General features: G+C 38.1%; 1 protein-coding gene across 1 annotated transcript in view; it reads right to left on the bottom strand.

Moving 5' to 3' along the window:
- The window catches only part of LOC138008347 (src substrate cortactin-like), a 38,315-nt gene that overhangs the window by 10,355 nt on the left and 12,960 nt on the right, over positions 1-15,000 (bottom strand). Inside the window, exons 7-17 of the mRNA XM_068855662.1 lie at positions 13,661-13,716; positions 13,436-13,490; positions 13,149-13,204; positions 11,624-11,678; positions 10,922-10,977; positions 5,851-5,905; positions 5,131-5,186; positions 4,036-4,090; positions 2,047-2,102; positions 1,435-1,489; positions 588-643 (exon numbers count right to left, since the gene is read on the bottom strand). Coding sequence (XP_068711763.1) covers positions 588-643; positions 1,435-1,489; positions 2,047-2,102; positions 4,036-4,090; positions 5,131-5,186; positions 5,851-5,905; positions 10,922-10,977; positions 11,624-11,678; positions 13,149-13,204; positions 13,436-13,490; positions 13,661-13,716 — 611 coding nt within the window. The remainder of the gene's footprint in view (positions 1-587; positions 644-1,434; positions 1,490-2,046; positions 2,103-4,035; positions 4,091-5,130; positions 5,187-5,850; positions 5,906-10,921; positions 10,978-11,623; positions 11,679-13,148; positions 13,205-13,435; positions 13,491-13,660; positions 13,717-15,000) is intronic.

Genomic DNA, 15,000 nt, shown 5'->3' with positions numbered 1-15,000 from the left:
AATTGGGGATACAATTAGCTTGGTTTTTTGAGGAGAGTACCCGGGGAAAAAAACCTCAGAGCAGAGAAGAGAACCAACAAACTCAACACACATGTGACGTCACGTCTGGGAATTGACCCCGGGCCGCATGCATAGGTGGGAAGTGAGTGCTCTCAACACTGCGTCAGTACTGCTACCTAGATTTTGGGATTTCTTTCCAAACCTTTGCTCGGTATGAAAGATGTTCAACAATTTCATTTCTGCATCAGTGTGGTTCGCATTTTACATGCGAAAGGACTGGGAATAATAACAGTGTTATTCTATTGTCATTGCGCACACGATCTGGCCCGGGTTGCTCGAAGCATGGTTAGCGCTAACCAGTGTTAAATACCACGGAAATCTATAGGTTTTGACACCTCTTAACCAACGGTTAGCGCTAACCAGGCTTCGAGCAACCGGCCCCAGAACGTCAAGCAAGCGTTGTTTGGCAACGCAAGCAAGCGTTGCAAGCAAGCGTTGCAAGCGTTATTTGCAAGCGTTGTTTGTACATTGTTTGGTGGCGTTTTTGCTCTCATGCCTCGCTTACTAGATACAAAAACCAAACTTACGGCATCCTGTCTGTCCGTTTGCACTCCATACTTGCCGCCGAACCCTTTGGAGTAATCTGCGCAGAAACAAGGCAGCCAAATATACAAAATAAAGAGAGATACTTTTTGAAAACGACTGGGGAGAATTGAAAAAAAAATCCGAATGATAAAAACAATGGGGGTCGAAATCACGATCTTTCAGTCAATTCGGATACTCTACCACTGAGCTGTAGCAAATTCTGAACATATTTCAGCCATAAGGGAATCTTATGAGCTACGTCCTTAAACAATGGGTTAGTTAGGGTGACAATTCTCTTTCTATATAGACAGAACTAAAACTAATTTAAAGACCTGAAAAATGTTGAGACATTTAACTTGAGGAAGATTATGGTTGAAAAAGAAAGGACATCTGTACATGTAAATGGAAAGGGACGCACTCCCTCCCCTGTTTGAGTCAGTGTTGAAAAACGCTTCGTGGACACCACTGTCACATGGTTGTAACATTGAAAAGGGGCGGGGGGAGGGGGTCGAAACAGTAAGAGCAGAGATTGAGGAATTCGCGCATGGGTGGAAATCTACTCTTTTCGAGGAGTATGCAAACTAATGTTGCCCCTAATTGTAATTCCCTCGAGTCTCCAACACCTCAGCGGTACTAAATCCGAACAAGAAATCCGAAGGTCGTTGGCCAATTCTTTTCCTGCAAAGGGGCACTTGCACTTTTTTTAGTGTCCCCGAATAATAACGATCAAAAAGATTACACCTCTTCATTCATTTACCAACCGCGCCTTTACCATTCATTCATTTGTTAGAAATGGAGAAATGTTGCCAGCGAAAATAGTATGGGTATGGAAAAGCAAGCATATCTTACCCTTCTGCGATGCGTGCGCCTCTGTTTTGCTCTGGTACTCGTAGCCCAAAGCTGACTGGAAAAAAGAGCAAACCAGCAACAATTAATATGTAGAGGAATACTCCTGAATTCATTTTTAGAATCATTGAAAACATGAGCTTTATATTGTTAGGCGGTTACAATGAATATGCGGAGGAAATGAAATGCCAGTGCTTCTGTATGACCGATACACTAAAAGCAACGGTTCGGTGTAGCATAGAATAAGCAGTAGAAATGAACAACGATTCGGTGTCATCATGACGACATTTTCTAGTTCAAATGCAATATTAAAGGAATAGATTTTTAAAAAATATTCGTTAATGCAAGATTTGCATACTAATATATGACAAATATGCGATGTTATTGAAATGAAAGTTACATTAAAGAACACATGAAATGTTATAAGTAAAAATCCTGCGAAGTTCCGAAAATAGTTTCGCCTAAATTGATAGTCTTTAAAAAAACACGAACGTTGCAAGTAAGGACGAAAGTTCGAAAATCTGTTGTAAAATAAAATATAATATATTTTTGTTCCTTAAAATTGATAAAAATAAATAACTTTAAATCGTCTATGAAGGCCAAAATAATACATACTTGATCAACCCGTTCCTTTTGAACTCCAAATTTTCCACCAAATCCTTTGGAATGATCTATTAGAGAAAATCACTTTTATCAGAATTAATCAAAAGGAAAGCTACCCAAGACAAATTTGCTGTGTTTGAGAAGACCAGCTACAGGAACTGCAGTAGGAACTAATATTTAAAAAAAATGCATGTACTTAATTCGAAAATAGCCTACCGTACCGGCGGTACATACTTATTTTATTTTATTTTATTGAACTTCGTCCATATTGTATGAACAGAAGAAGAAAGCAAGTAAGGACAGGGAGGCCACAACAACGAAACCATTTACTGTGGTCCCTACTTAGTGGGTACAAGTGAGGCGCATAGGTGTGTCTCTAAAATATGACTGTTATTGATTCAAAATTTCTTTTAATGTTACTGAATGTATAATATTAAAACTCTTTTTGAAGTGTGTCATTTAAGAGAAACTTAATTCAAAATGTTACTGAATGCATACAACTCTTCATAGAAGTCTGTCGTTTAAGAGAAATTTGATTCAAAAGACACTGAATGCATAGAACTATTCATAGAAGTCTGTCGAGTATTAAAGAGAGATTTAATTCAAATGACACTGAATAAATCGCATTAGACTGTCAATTAAAAAATAATAATTCAAATCAAACTGAATGCGTATAAATTTTTAAAGAAGTCTATCGTTTAAGAGTGATTTGGGAAGGCGACCTGGGCCAACTGATTTGCAAGAAGTTGTTTTGAGTTCCAATCCCGCTCTGAGCTTTGGCCACATTTGTCTCCGGAGATACCGTATGCAGTTCTAACTTCTAGCAGGTAGTAAACAACCAATCCGTTGCCTCCTGCCGGTTGGAGTTTAATCATGTTATGTTTCTTTCATAAGAATTCTCAACCTGCATCCATAATACTTCTCAAAACGTTATTATTCCCCAGGGTTTTCGTTTGAGGCCGGACGCCGGACGTTTCGTTCGGTGGTTTCCCATTCCATGTCCGGTACTTGTCTGATGCTATTATTTGAGGGGTTTGTTCTATTTTTTTTTTATTATTATAATTTGTTTATTCACTTTTTAAAGAGAATTTGAGAGAAATGCAGCCTTGTCTGGGAAACTGGTTCTTGGGTTCCAGAAACACTAGAAACAGCGTTTCGGAGTGTTCTATTTTAAAATTTCCTGGCCCGGCTTCCACGCCCCTGGGTAGCTCGCGCCTTCTCCGCTCGCAAGGCGCCTTGCGGCGTCAAAAATGTCACGTCCGGTGTTTTCAGAAATATATCCGCTACTTTACGAAACTGTCAAAAACCCTGATTCCCTCACTTTCCATGGAAATGTACGGGCGATGGGATAGACCTCTTTCATAATGGCGGCCGGCGAATAAAATATTCTCCTTCTAATGGTAATAAGCCTTTCTAGCCTAGCTACGACGAGCAAATTTCAAAAGAATATTTGTTTTTAAAATGAGGGAAGTAGGTCTAATTAACGTAAATACAAACAATGTCAAGGAGGTCGCAATATATGAAAGTGTTCTCATGATAACTCCCCGGGGTCAAGCAGCTGAAACTCATTTGATTGAAATTTCATTTTAACAAAAGCACGTTCTTTGTTTCAAATATGGGATTTTTCAGTTTTTAAACAGTGTATGTACCCGTGTGCGCCCGTGTCTGGGTCTTTCTTCGTACTCTTGTGTGCATGTGTCTTATTTCAATTGAATGTATCATTGTGCGCCAATCTCTTGGCATTCGCCTGCGCCCTTGTAACCTAGAATTTGCACGTACTCTTGTGTCCCTGCGTTTCAGTGCACTACTAATTTACGCATACATATGCATTTGTGACCAAAAACAGTTCAAATGTTGTGACAGTGAGCTTTGCACTTTTTCAACCTAATAATCGAAGAACTGGACTTTGAAAATTCGTGGCCCGCTCTCCACTTCTTCACTACGTTACGCGCGCTTATCATAAAAAAGACGGAACAAAAACACTGAAATGGAAGGAATCACCTTTTTGCGAAGCATGTGCCTCAGTTTTTCCTTGGTACTCATATCCAACGGCAGCCTGCGAAAGGAAGGAAAGAGAACCAGTTGACTTTGACGCATGAATGGTTACAATTTGTTCTACATGTACCACAATACCAAAACAGTACACACCAATTAACTTTAGGGCTAGGTTAGACCAAGAGCAAAAAGAATAACTGCCCGGTGAAACAATCACCGCGCAGTGATTTTGGAAGCCATTACATGTAAATTGTAAAAAAGCGCAGGAAAGTGAACGCGTCTCGATTTATTTTGCTTCTCATTGTATAGTACAACACGACACAATACAATAGAATACAGTGCAATACATACTTAATTGACCGCTCCCCATAGGGGTTTTTCAGGGCCAAGGAAACAATCAACGAAACAACAGAACACAACAACAACAACTGTTAAGAATCCCAATTGGCCGGAGGCAAACCAGTTGGCTATTTACAAGTGCAGCTGGAAGTTGAAGCAGTGACTACCAGGATCAAATTCATTGAGTGGTCAGAGCGGGTCTTGAACCTGGGATCTCCGGATCTCAAGGCAAGCGCCCTAACCTACTGTGCCACACTGCCACATAAACGAGATACCCTGCCTCCTGAACGAGGTCCCCTGCAAGGTACGTGATTGCATCTAACAAACAAGCCAAATGTAATCAGCTAATAGCCCATTTTAATGAGGGAGGAAAACCTGAGCACCCGAAGAAAACCCTTGAAACAGACTGAGATTGACTGAAACAATGCAATGATACGATGACCACAAGGCCCAAGATACAGACGGTCACCCATCAAGATAAAAGCCCCGCCAAACAGGGCTTAACTTCGGATTACAAACGGAAACCAGCATATGGCTTACGGCGATAAAAGAAAAGAAAAGAAAACAGATGTACGCATAGTAATGTAATGCTACAAAAGTTGCGTGAGTGTTGAAAATCCTACAACCTCTCAGAAACAATGGAGAAGTAATATTTAGCCTCGTGTTTACATTCTGTATTATTTATATATTAACTGATAAGAAACAACTGAAATAGTACAAATAAATGGTATAAATCCAAAAAAGGGGAAATAAAATACTAACCTTGTCCATTTTGTCTTTTTGTACTCCGAACTTTCCCCCAAATCCTTTGGAGTGGTCTATTGGAATGATGAAAGAAAAAGAACCCTTACTGAAGACAATAAACTACATGTAGTCTCTTGGAAAGACAAGGTATTTTTTTGTCAACCATTCACTCTCCTACTTAAATATTAATTATTTCCTTTCGTAATATTTGTCATTATAAATATATCAATTATTTATTTTACACTGTATCTTTGCTCCACCCAACTAGATTAGCTTTGCTAAATTTGAGTGGACAAACATTTCACTGTAACTAGTATTGTATGTAATAAACGTTGTTGTTGTTGAAAGTAAACATGTAGTTTCACACAGGAGTGTCAAGTGATATCAATGTACATTTCTACAAAATAACTCTGGGTGCCCTGTGATTTGTTGTTATAAACTAAATACATTAAGAACTAAGAGCGTGTTAACTTTGTAAATACTGCATGGTATCTTTATGAGAAGGGGTTGGGACACAGGATCTATGGTTTCAAGTCTTTATCTGAAAAAAAAAGTCATACCATTTTCTGCTGAAAATCAAATTAAATTATCAATAACAAAGGTAGGATTTTCTCCTCAGCTATTTTAAGGCCCCCCAGTGTGTGCTAGCAGGTGGGCAGTTGGCAATTTTTTTGTATTTTTGAATTTTGGTAAATGCGGTTTGACTGAAGCACGTGCTCCAATTTAATTAAAACCCACCAAGCTGCGATGCATGAGCTTCTGTTTTCCCTTCATAGTCAAACCCAACAGCAACCTAAAATAAAATGGAGACAATTAATGCAACGGCATAACTGTATCAAATTGTAGTTTTATTAACAAAGTCTGTATTCCACTGAAATGGGATCCAAACTTCCAGCAACCGTTTGTGTGGTAAAAACTTATAACGCAACTTTGTGCAAGTCACAGTCCTAAACTTTCTGGGCACAAGATGAAAACAAACAGAGGAGAAAAACCACTGCGGTTATATCATTATTTGTACATGATCCTCCTCAAGAAGGGATAATTTAACACCATAACTATTGCACTGAGTGGCTTCTACTGTATATTGTTAGGGGAATTTGACCTAAAACTAGTCTAAGAGTGCTTCTCTGTTCCTGAGAGAACTGTTAAAGAATCCTGACATTAAAAACATAACAACCCTTTGACTCCCAGGATAGATCAGCATGTAAATTCCCCTCTCAGTTTCAATGAAAGGTCAGTCAGACAGGTATTGAGAATGAAGAATATTCAGCTTAGAGGAAGAAACACCACCTTCTCATGACTTACCCAACAAAGAAACCAATGGTATTACATGTAGTTTGGGGGACGAACATTCAGATCATGGAAAATTGAAAGGGTTAATTAACAAAGCACTCTGGTCTTAGTAGTTGGACAGGTGTAATGAAGCTAGTCTAATGGCCCCAGCTGTTCAACCGATGGACAGCGCTATCCACCGGATAAATTTATTACTATCCAGTGGATAAATTTATTACTATCCAGTGGATAAATTTATTACTATCCAGTGGATAAATTTATTACTATCCAGTGGATAAATTTATTACTATCCAGTGGATAAGTAATAGCGAAAACAATTGAGCTATGATCCAATGGATAGTGATTTATCCAGTGGATAGCGCTATCCATCCTTCGAACAACTGGGGCCAGGCGTACTGGATAATGCAAATGACCAAATTAATTCTCCCAAGTTTCACATTCTCATATCTTGCATGGAACAAAGATGTGACAAATGCAAGCAATTAAAAAAAATACAACTTAAATATTATTCTGACACCCCATGCATTTAATAGCCTTCATTCCATGGTTTCCTACAGTAAGTTCCAAGCCAACAGTGAAAATTTAATACAAAACTGGCAAAATGAAAAGCGATTTGATGAGACCACCAAAAATAGAATCATACACTTTGATACATGTACAGTATGTTGCCCAGTTTCCAGCCAGTAAAAAAAACTTTTGTTAGCAATTTTCCTCAGATTTTTCAATTTTCGTAACCAAGAGAATTTTGAAAGTTTCACAAACATTTCAGCTACCAATGACGGTTTTGGCTGGCTTTTGGGTGGCGAAAGTGCAGAGTTTAGAGGAATTTCATCAAAGTGAGTAAATTTGAACTGCAAAAATATTTACCCTTTTCACTGCACACCGAAGATACCACATGAAAGCAAAATTAATGACTTGTTTCAACTTAAGGACGGTGCCTACTAATTAACGATATTTTTGCCCCGGTGTGTGACTATGCAGGAAATGTAGATCTTAACAAGTGATATTGAAATCCAAAAAGAAAATTGGGGGTAACCACGCATTTTTCAAAGATAATTCATGAACAATATTTGTAAAAAGCTTTAAAATACAAAGCAATGTATGGCATTCTTTCGCAAATTGAAGCTTGATTATCTCTGAAAAATGCATGGTTACCCCCAATTTTCTTTTTGGATACCAAGAGTACTTACTAGGATCTACTTTCTCCGGGTAGTTTCAAACTGCGCAAAAATATCCCTGTATTAGTAAGCATCACCGATAGGAAATCCGAGTATCTGGAGATGCGCAGAACGTATGCGCAATAACAATAGTAGGCACCGTCCTTAATACCAAAAATAAAGTAATTACGGGGCTTAGGAAAGATATGTGTTTAGGAAAGCTGTCATCAATGCCTAGAGGTGAGTTGTTCTAAAATTTCAAAAGTTCAAATCTTAGCAACAATTTAACCTCGCTGGGCCAGTTCCGTGTCACTATAATTATGGGTTTTTGCTCCAAAAATAATTATTTATCACAATTTCAGAGACCTGAATATTAAAATGTAGCACTTGAAAACTTCATGACCTGCTACAATAGTTGCTGATTTGTGCCTTTTTTGTGAAGAAAAATGATTCAAACTCTCATCCCCCTTCAGTTCCTTGAATTTTCACTGCCCCGAAACCCTGAGAACTTGCTTTGCTTCAGTCACCCAGAGAATGGTCGCTAAGCTTTTTCGTTTTCACAAAACGTTAAAATATGTATATCTCTATGCTGAAAAGGCGATATTCTTCCTGCAGCATTACAAAAAATTTGCTTTCAATTGATGGCTGGAAACTTGGCAGCTTAATACTGCTGCGAAGAATGGCATTATTTCAATCGGTATTTAGGAACATGTAAAGTCCGCTATGAGCCCAGAAGGCCCACCAGGCCGGCACTTACAGTATCTCCGGTTTCTGTAGCATGAAGGGACTAGGAGTATTTCTAGTCCCCCCTGGATGGGATGCTACAAGCAGTTGCAAAAAGAGTTGAGACACTCACTGTTGATAACCGTACAATGCATGTCATTCAAGTCAGCGCATCTCCAGCCCCCCTTCCCCCCCAAGCAAAGTTGTTTCCATTTCCACTTGGCACTCAGACTAAAGGGTATCAACATTGAAAAAGGGGAGGGGGGAGGGAGGGGCGTTCAGCCTTTTCTTATGAACTAGAAGAGGAGTTTTAGGAAGAAGAGGTGGATTTTCCATTCAGTGTCTCAACCTTTTTGCAATTGCTTGTCTAGTTGTTTTACCTCCGTATTGCTGGGTTGTCTGTTTGTTTTTTTGGGGCGAGACCTTGCATATACGACAGTTGTATTGTAAGCTTTGAAGAGAACTTTGTTTAGTTCGGGTAGGTTTGCGCAGTGAGGAATAGTGTTTGAAAATGTGGTTTTTTTGAGGTGTGCTGAAAGTGCTATAATTGGCAATCATTTAGGACGAAATTGGGTGTTCACCTCTTGCACGCTTCAGGTAGTCATTAACACATTTTCTGACGGCAACAAACACAGTTTTGGGTTGGTTTGATGTCAAATTTGGTGTTGAAAGTGTCAATATGTTGTAAGAAGTCTTAGTTGAAATCAGAGCGCACACAATAAGCGTGCGTACATTGTACCGATCACGTTTTGTTTACGTAAATAGTACGCAGGGAAATGAGTGTTGTGCTTCTTCTGCTGTGTGACAACAGGACGAACTTCTTTCCGGAAATTTAGTCTTTCACTGCAATTTGCAATGGAATCCGTTTTTTATTTGAAAGTATTTCCAGTGACAGTCTGTGGTTTTCAGTTAGCCGTGAGGTAGGATCGAATTTCATACGAACGCATGTCTGTTCGGTCAATAGTAAGCTAATGTATTTCAGTTGGTTGAAATCCCTGAAAACTAAGTTTTAAAGGAGATTCGAAAATGTGCAAAATGTTTCGGGAGGTTTGTTTTAGAATAAGTTAACGGTTTTCTGTAACTCAGTGGCCATGGCGTGAGGCACGGGTAATGCAATGGTTGCGTCATCGGTCAACGGTCTACGGTCTACAGTAGAATTAATGAAATCTTATCTACTTCTTAATGTTTTTCGAGTGTAGACCGTTGGAATTATGTAGACCGTTGTGAAAACTTCTTTTAACTGCCTGTTGCTTTTGTAATCATGAAAAGTCTATCTCAGGTTGTTTTTCTCGCCATTTGCATGTGTTGCATGTCAAAAAGGGAAAAGGTTGCCTTTTTTTTGGACGAAAATGTATTTGTGTGTGTTACGATGTTCGCGTTGACATGGTGACGTATTAATAAGTTAATAAAAGAATGACAAGCTTATCATTCCGTAACCTGTTTATTTCTTTGTTTTGAACCGTCCTTCACTTTTATTGAAGAGATTTATCTACAAGGAATAACAGCTTTTCAGCATTTCGTTCGCTGACCATTATCGTGAATTTTAAGCCTTTGAGAGATTGTTCATTGAAGAGATTATATTATCAATAACAGTGTCGCCGCTCATGGCGTAAAGTGTACATTACACTATTTCAGCAAACTGTTGATAAGTCTCGTAGGTATTCTGTATCGCTTGGCGCTGAAACTCTTGTTCTACTAAATTGAACACGTTCTCAATCGGATTTATAATATGGCAACTGCGAACCAGTGTTAAAAAATAATTTGCACCTGCACTATTCAACACCCTACGTGCTTTGAAATAGTTCAGTACTGGACAATTATCTTGGATAAATAATTTGGAATGACTCTTTGCACCTCACCTAAACATTTTGGGAAACTTTCGACGGATGAAATCAGCAAAATCATTGCGAAAGCAAACTTTGTCCGCGCTTACTCGACAAAACAGCGTATGTAACGTTATAAATAGAACTGGGTAATTTGCACTACTTTTCAAGTTTATTTTTATCAATTAGAACCCAACTAGAACGCCATAACGTCTATTCCAGTTCAAGCTCCATTTTTCTGCTTTCCATTGATACCTTTGCTGAACCTATTGACTGTTCCGTTTAGTCGCAATGATGAATTACACGCGACAGCCATCGAGACAAGCAGTTGCAAAAAGAGTTGAGACACTCACTGTTGATAACCGTACAATGCTTGTCATTCAAGTCAGCGCATCTCCAGCCCCCCTTCCCCCCCAAGCAAAGTTGTTTCCATTTCCACTTGGCACTCAGACTAAAGGGTATCAACATTGAAAAAGGGGAGGGGGGAGGGAGGGGCGTTCAGCCTTTTCTTATGAACTAGAAGAGGAGTTTTAGGAAGAAGAGGTGGATTTTCCATTCAGTGTCTCAACCTTTTTGCAATTGCTTGTAGTCCATCACAGGGTTACCCCCAGCATTTTTGCCGGTACCCATTTATATGCCTGGGTGGAGAGAAGCACTGTGAGAGTAAAGTTTCTTGCCCAAGAACACAACACAATGTCCTTGGCCAAGATCCGAACCTGGACCACTCGATCCGGAGTTGAGCACACTGACCATGAGGCCACCGCACCTCCACATTTCAATGTATGATTACACAAAAAGGACCTTGATGTGTACCTTATCCACTCTGTCCTTTTGAACTCCATATTTGCCACCAAAACCTTTAGAATAATCTGCAAACAAAGAAGGAAATTAAAAATTGACTGATGAAAATTAAAAATAACAAGACATGCTGCGAGGGGGCTGACAATTTGTCCCAACAAACAGAAAACTCTTTCCTTTTTTTCAGATTTCAATTTTGTAATGCAATCAGGACTTCGTGGCCTATGGTCACAATCACAATTTCCTCCAAATGAAAAGGTTGCAAGTTTCAATTCTACACGTACTTGTGTAGTCTTTCTTACAGAAAAAAACACTGTTAATAGCGTACCAGTCATCTGCTAGCAGTCCCTCTTAAGTCAGTCAAGCTGCTCGCTTTAGTCACACAAGTGAGCTGAAAGATCAAGGGAAGAATCCCCATTCCGCTCTTCAGCTTGCTTGCGTGACTATTAAAAGTGGGTGTCTTGGCTGACTCAATGTTGAAGGGGCAGTCACTGCTACCAGTCTAGTTGTCACCCAATAAATCAATTGATTAAAGAAACTTAATGTTAGGAAAAATTATGAAAAATGAAATCTTATGCATGTGCAGGAAATTAATGCAATGCAAGGAAAAAAAGATTGTACAACGAATAATATAACAATGGACTTTTTGAAGCTCTTAATATTTTTTGCACCTACACGGATATCAACTGCAAGAAAAATTGTTTTAAAAAGTTTAACCTTTTTGTGAAGCATGTGCTGATGTTTTTCCCTCGTATTCCCAGCCAACTGCAGCCTGCAAGTGTACAGCAATAAAGTAAGTATTGGAAAAAAGAGCTACATGTACTCAGCATGATATTATAATAAACATTCACTGGGTTACACGTATATTGTGCATAATTGTATTGCACTCTTACCTACTATGTAGACATTGAAACATTGAAATAAACATGAAAAATTGTAGTAAAGCTTGATGCTGCTTCTGAAGCCTTTAAAAGAATCACACAAACCATCCTCATCGACCACTATTCCTAATTGTAAAAAAACCTTTCTACCATCAAAAATACTGGTAATAATTAATACACCGTCCAAGTCATGTGGTTACCGGCGTATAATGATATTAAAGCTACTGTTACAGTAGTTGCTTGGCAACAAGCGAAAAAGGAAACTGAAAACTTGTCAGGTAGGACCCAGACCCAACAGCTGTAGTCTAAAAGTAACACCGGTTTGATGCTCTACCCATTGAGCTTCTGGGCTCTACAATGTCAATGTCTCAAATTAAAAATGCAACCATGAATGGATAATATTGTGTAACACAACCATAAGAATAAGGAAGCCCATAGACCAGTGTACATGTACATGTTGTTATGAGGATCAGCGTTACTTTTAGTTTATTTGTCATGTAATTCCAGACTTTTCTATAATTATCCAGGCCTACTGATAGGATGCTATGAAAAAATGTATATTGTGCAAAACTTGCAGGGCAGATTATGCGATTAGAAAGGCCAATTATGCGCTAAATATTGTAACTTATGCAATTTTTTTCTGAGCAATTTTAAGCTTGTTTTTCAAGGTTTCAGGATACAAAAAAACAGTTTTTTAGCCGCTTTCCAAGGTAAATCATCTTTAAAATGGCGAATTTATGCAGGAACTCCTAAGAAACTTGTTGATTTTTGTTTTAGTTAAATTTATGAATTTTGTGCATTCTTTTGTGAATTACGCGATTTTTCGTGAATTGTGCGATCGGATGCGATTTGAGGTCGATTGTGCGAAATCGCACCATCGCGTAATATCAGAAGGCCTGAATTATCTTACAATCTGTAATGTTCCAGAAATTTCTTTCAATATGACTCAGCAGTTTCCACAAATAGTAGACCTTGTAATACATTATAAAATTAATAGCAACAGAACTTTCCAGATGCTTAGAGTAAAAGTACATGTATAAAAGGAGGCTTGTAAGTAATAGAAACAGACATATAATGTTATTTGCCAGCTGGGAGGTCATATAGTGAAAAACTGTGACAGAGGTCTTGAAAATGCTATTAATTATTCTCCTTTAATTCTTAAGGAGTAGTACGAGTGCATCTACTGTAACACCAGGAGTTCTTGTTGCTCAATAGGTAGCCCATCTGACGGGTGTTGCAGAGATTTTATGTCCCCATCCTGCCTGGGATTTTTTAGTTGCCTTTTCACCCACTGTCCAGAAACCGAAACAAGTAGCTCACAAAACCACACCCATAGTCTACAGATTATAGGTAAATTTTACCTTATCCACTCTGTCTTTTTGTACTCCATATTTCCCACCAAAACCTTTAGCATAGTCTGTTAGAGTAGAGGTTAACGTGTAAAAATAATATTAATTACTTACAGGAATTAAAGTCTTGGACACGGAAACCACCTTCATCAGACCAATCCATGTACATGTGCATGCAATGTCTTGTAATAAAATCTTTAATGGTTACTGCGTTACTGTTACTGTTACTGCATTACTGTTACTAACCGTTACTGTAATAATTAATGGTTACTGCGACAGCAAACACACGCAGGCCTCACCTTTTTGTGATTCATGCTTATCTGTTTTGCCTTCATATTGAAACCCAACAGCTACCTGCAAAGCAATTTAACATTCAATTTAACCCTATTAAAACGCAAATCGCATTTGTTCAGCAAATGGTTTAATTTATAGTAAGATGCTAACAATGACGAATTACAGTCCTGTATTCTAAATGTTTGTACTTAGTCTATTCCCAAATCACATAATTTGTAACTTGACATTACCTTATCAACTCTGTCCGTCTGTACTCCATATTTCCCACCAAACCCAGTTGAATAGTCTTCAAAGGAATGGTAAAGTTAATGACAATTTGCATTATTTAATATGCACAAATTAATGATTGCTTTGAAATGCAATATAATTTATGTACATATACATAATAATTATGAGGATTATTTTATTAAATCTGAAATTCCCCCAAATTGAGAACCCTGTACATTTTACATGTGTGCAAATAACAGTAAAATCCGTTTTTGAATTAAATTATATAACCCACTGACCTCTGAGACTCGCTCAAACTTAATAGGTTTTACTCTGTCTAACGCAAGACAATAGCTCGTCAATGAGGGTGGTTGAGGAGTGAGTGGGTTATTAATTTAAAACCACCTCTACCTCCTCTCCCTCATAGTTATTATTATTTTAGCTCATTGACCCCTAGGACTGAGACATTAAGGATGGTGCCTACTAATTAACAATATTAATTTTTTGCCTTGGTGTGTGATTATGAAGGAAATGTAGATCTTAACAAGTGTTATTAAAATCCAAAAAGAAAATTGGGGTAACCACGCATTTTTCAAAGATAATTCATGAATAATATTATATTTGTAAAAAGCTTTAAAATACAAAGCAATGTATGGCATTCTTTCTCAAATTGAAGCTTAATTATCTCTCAAAATAGCATGGTTACCCCCAATTTTCTTTTTGGATACCAAGAGTACTTACTAAGATCTACTTTCTGAGGATACCCTGGTGAAAATCCTTAAAGGATCTTTAAAGATCTTCAAAGATCTTCAAAGACCTGACAAAGATCTTTAAAGATGAAGATCTTCACAGGATCCTTGAAGGATCTTTAAAGGATCTTCAAAGATTTTCTAACATTGAGGACTCTTGGGATACTTCATCAAGATCCTTGAGGAAATTATCAGGATCTTGCAAAGATCTTACCAAGATCCACACACAAAATCTTGGAAAGATCCTCAAAAGGATCCTTGAAGATCCTCAAAGAGTGACTGAGGATCTTACAAGGATCTTAAAAGGATCCTTGAAAGGATCTTAATAAAATCTTTGACAGGATCCTTAAAGATCATACTAGGATCTTTTGAGGATCTTTGAAGGATCCTTATAGTGATCTTGAAAGAAACCTTAAAAGGATCCTCGAAAGATCCTCAAGGATTGTATGAGGATCCTTTAAGGATCCTAAAAGAATCTTCAGAGGTATCTTGAAAAGATCTTTATCAGGATCCTTGAAAGATCCTATGAGGATCCTTCAAGGATCCTAAAAGGATCCTTAAAGTGATCTTGAAAGGATCTTTGTTACGATCCTTGAAAGATCCTATGAGGATCC

Source organism: Montipora foliosa, chromosome 6, assembly GCF_036669935.1.
Source record: "Montipora foliosa isolate CH-2021 chromosome 6, ASM3666993v2, whole genome shotgun sequence".
NCBI lineage: Eukaryota > Metazoa > Cnidaria > Anthozoa > Scleractinia > Acroporidae > Montipora > Montipora foliosa.
The sequence above is the reverse complement of the archived record's forward strand: the minus strand, read 5'-3'. Positions and strand labels throughout refer to the sequence as shown.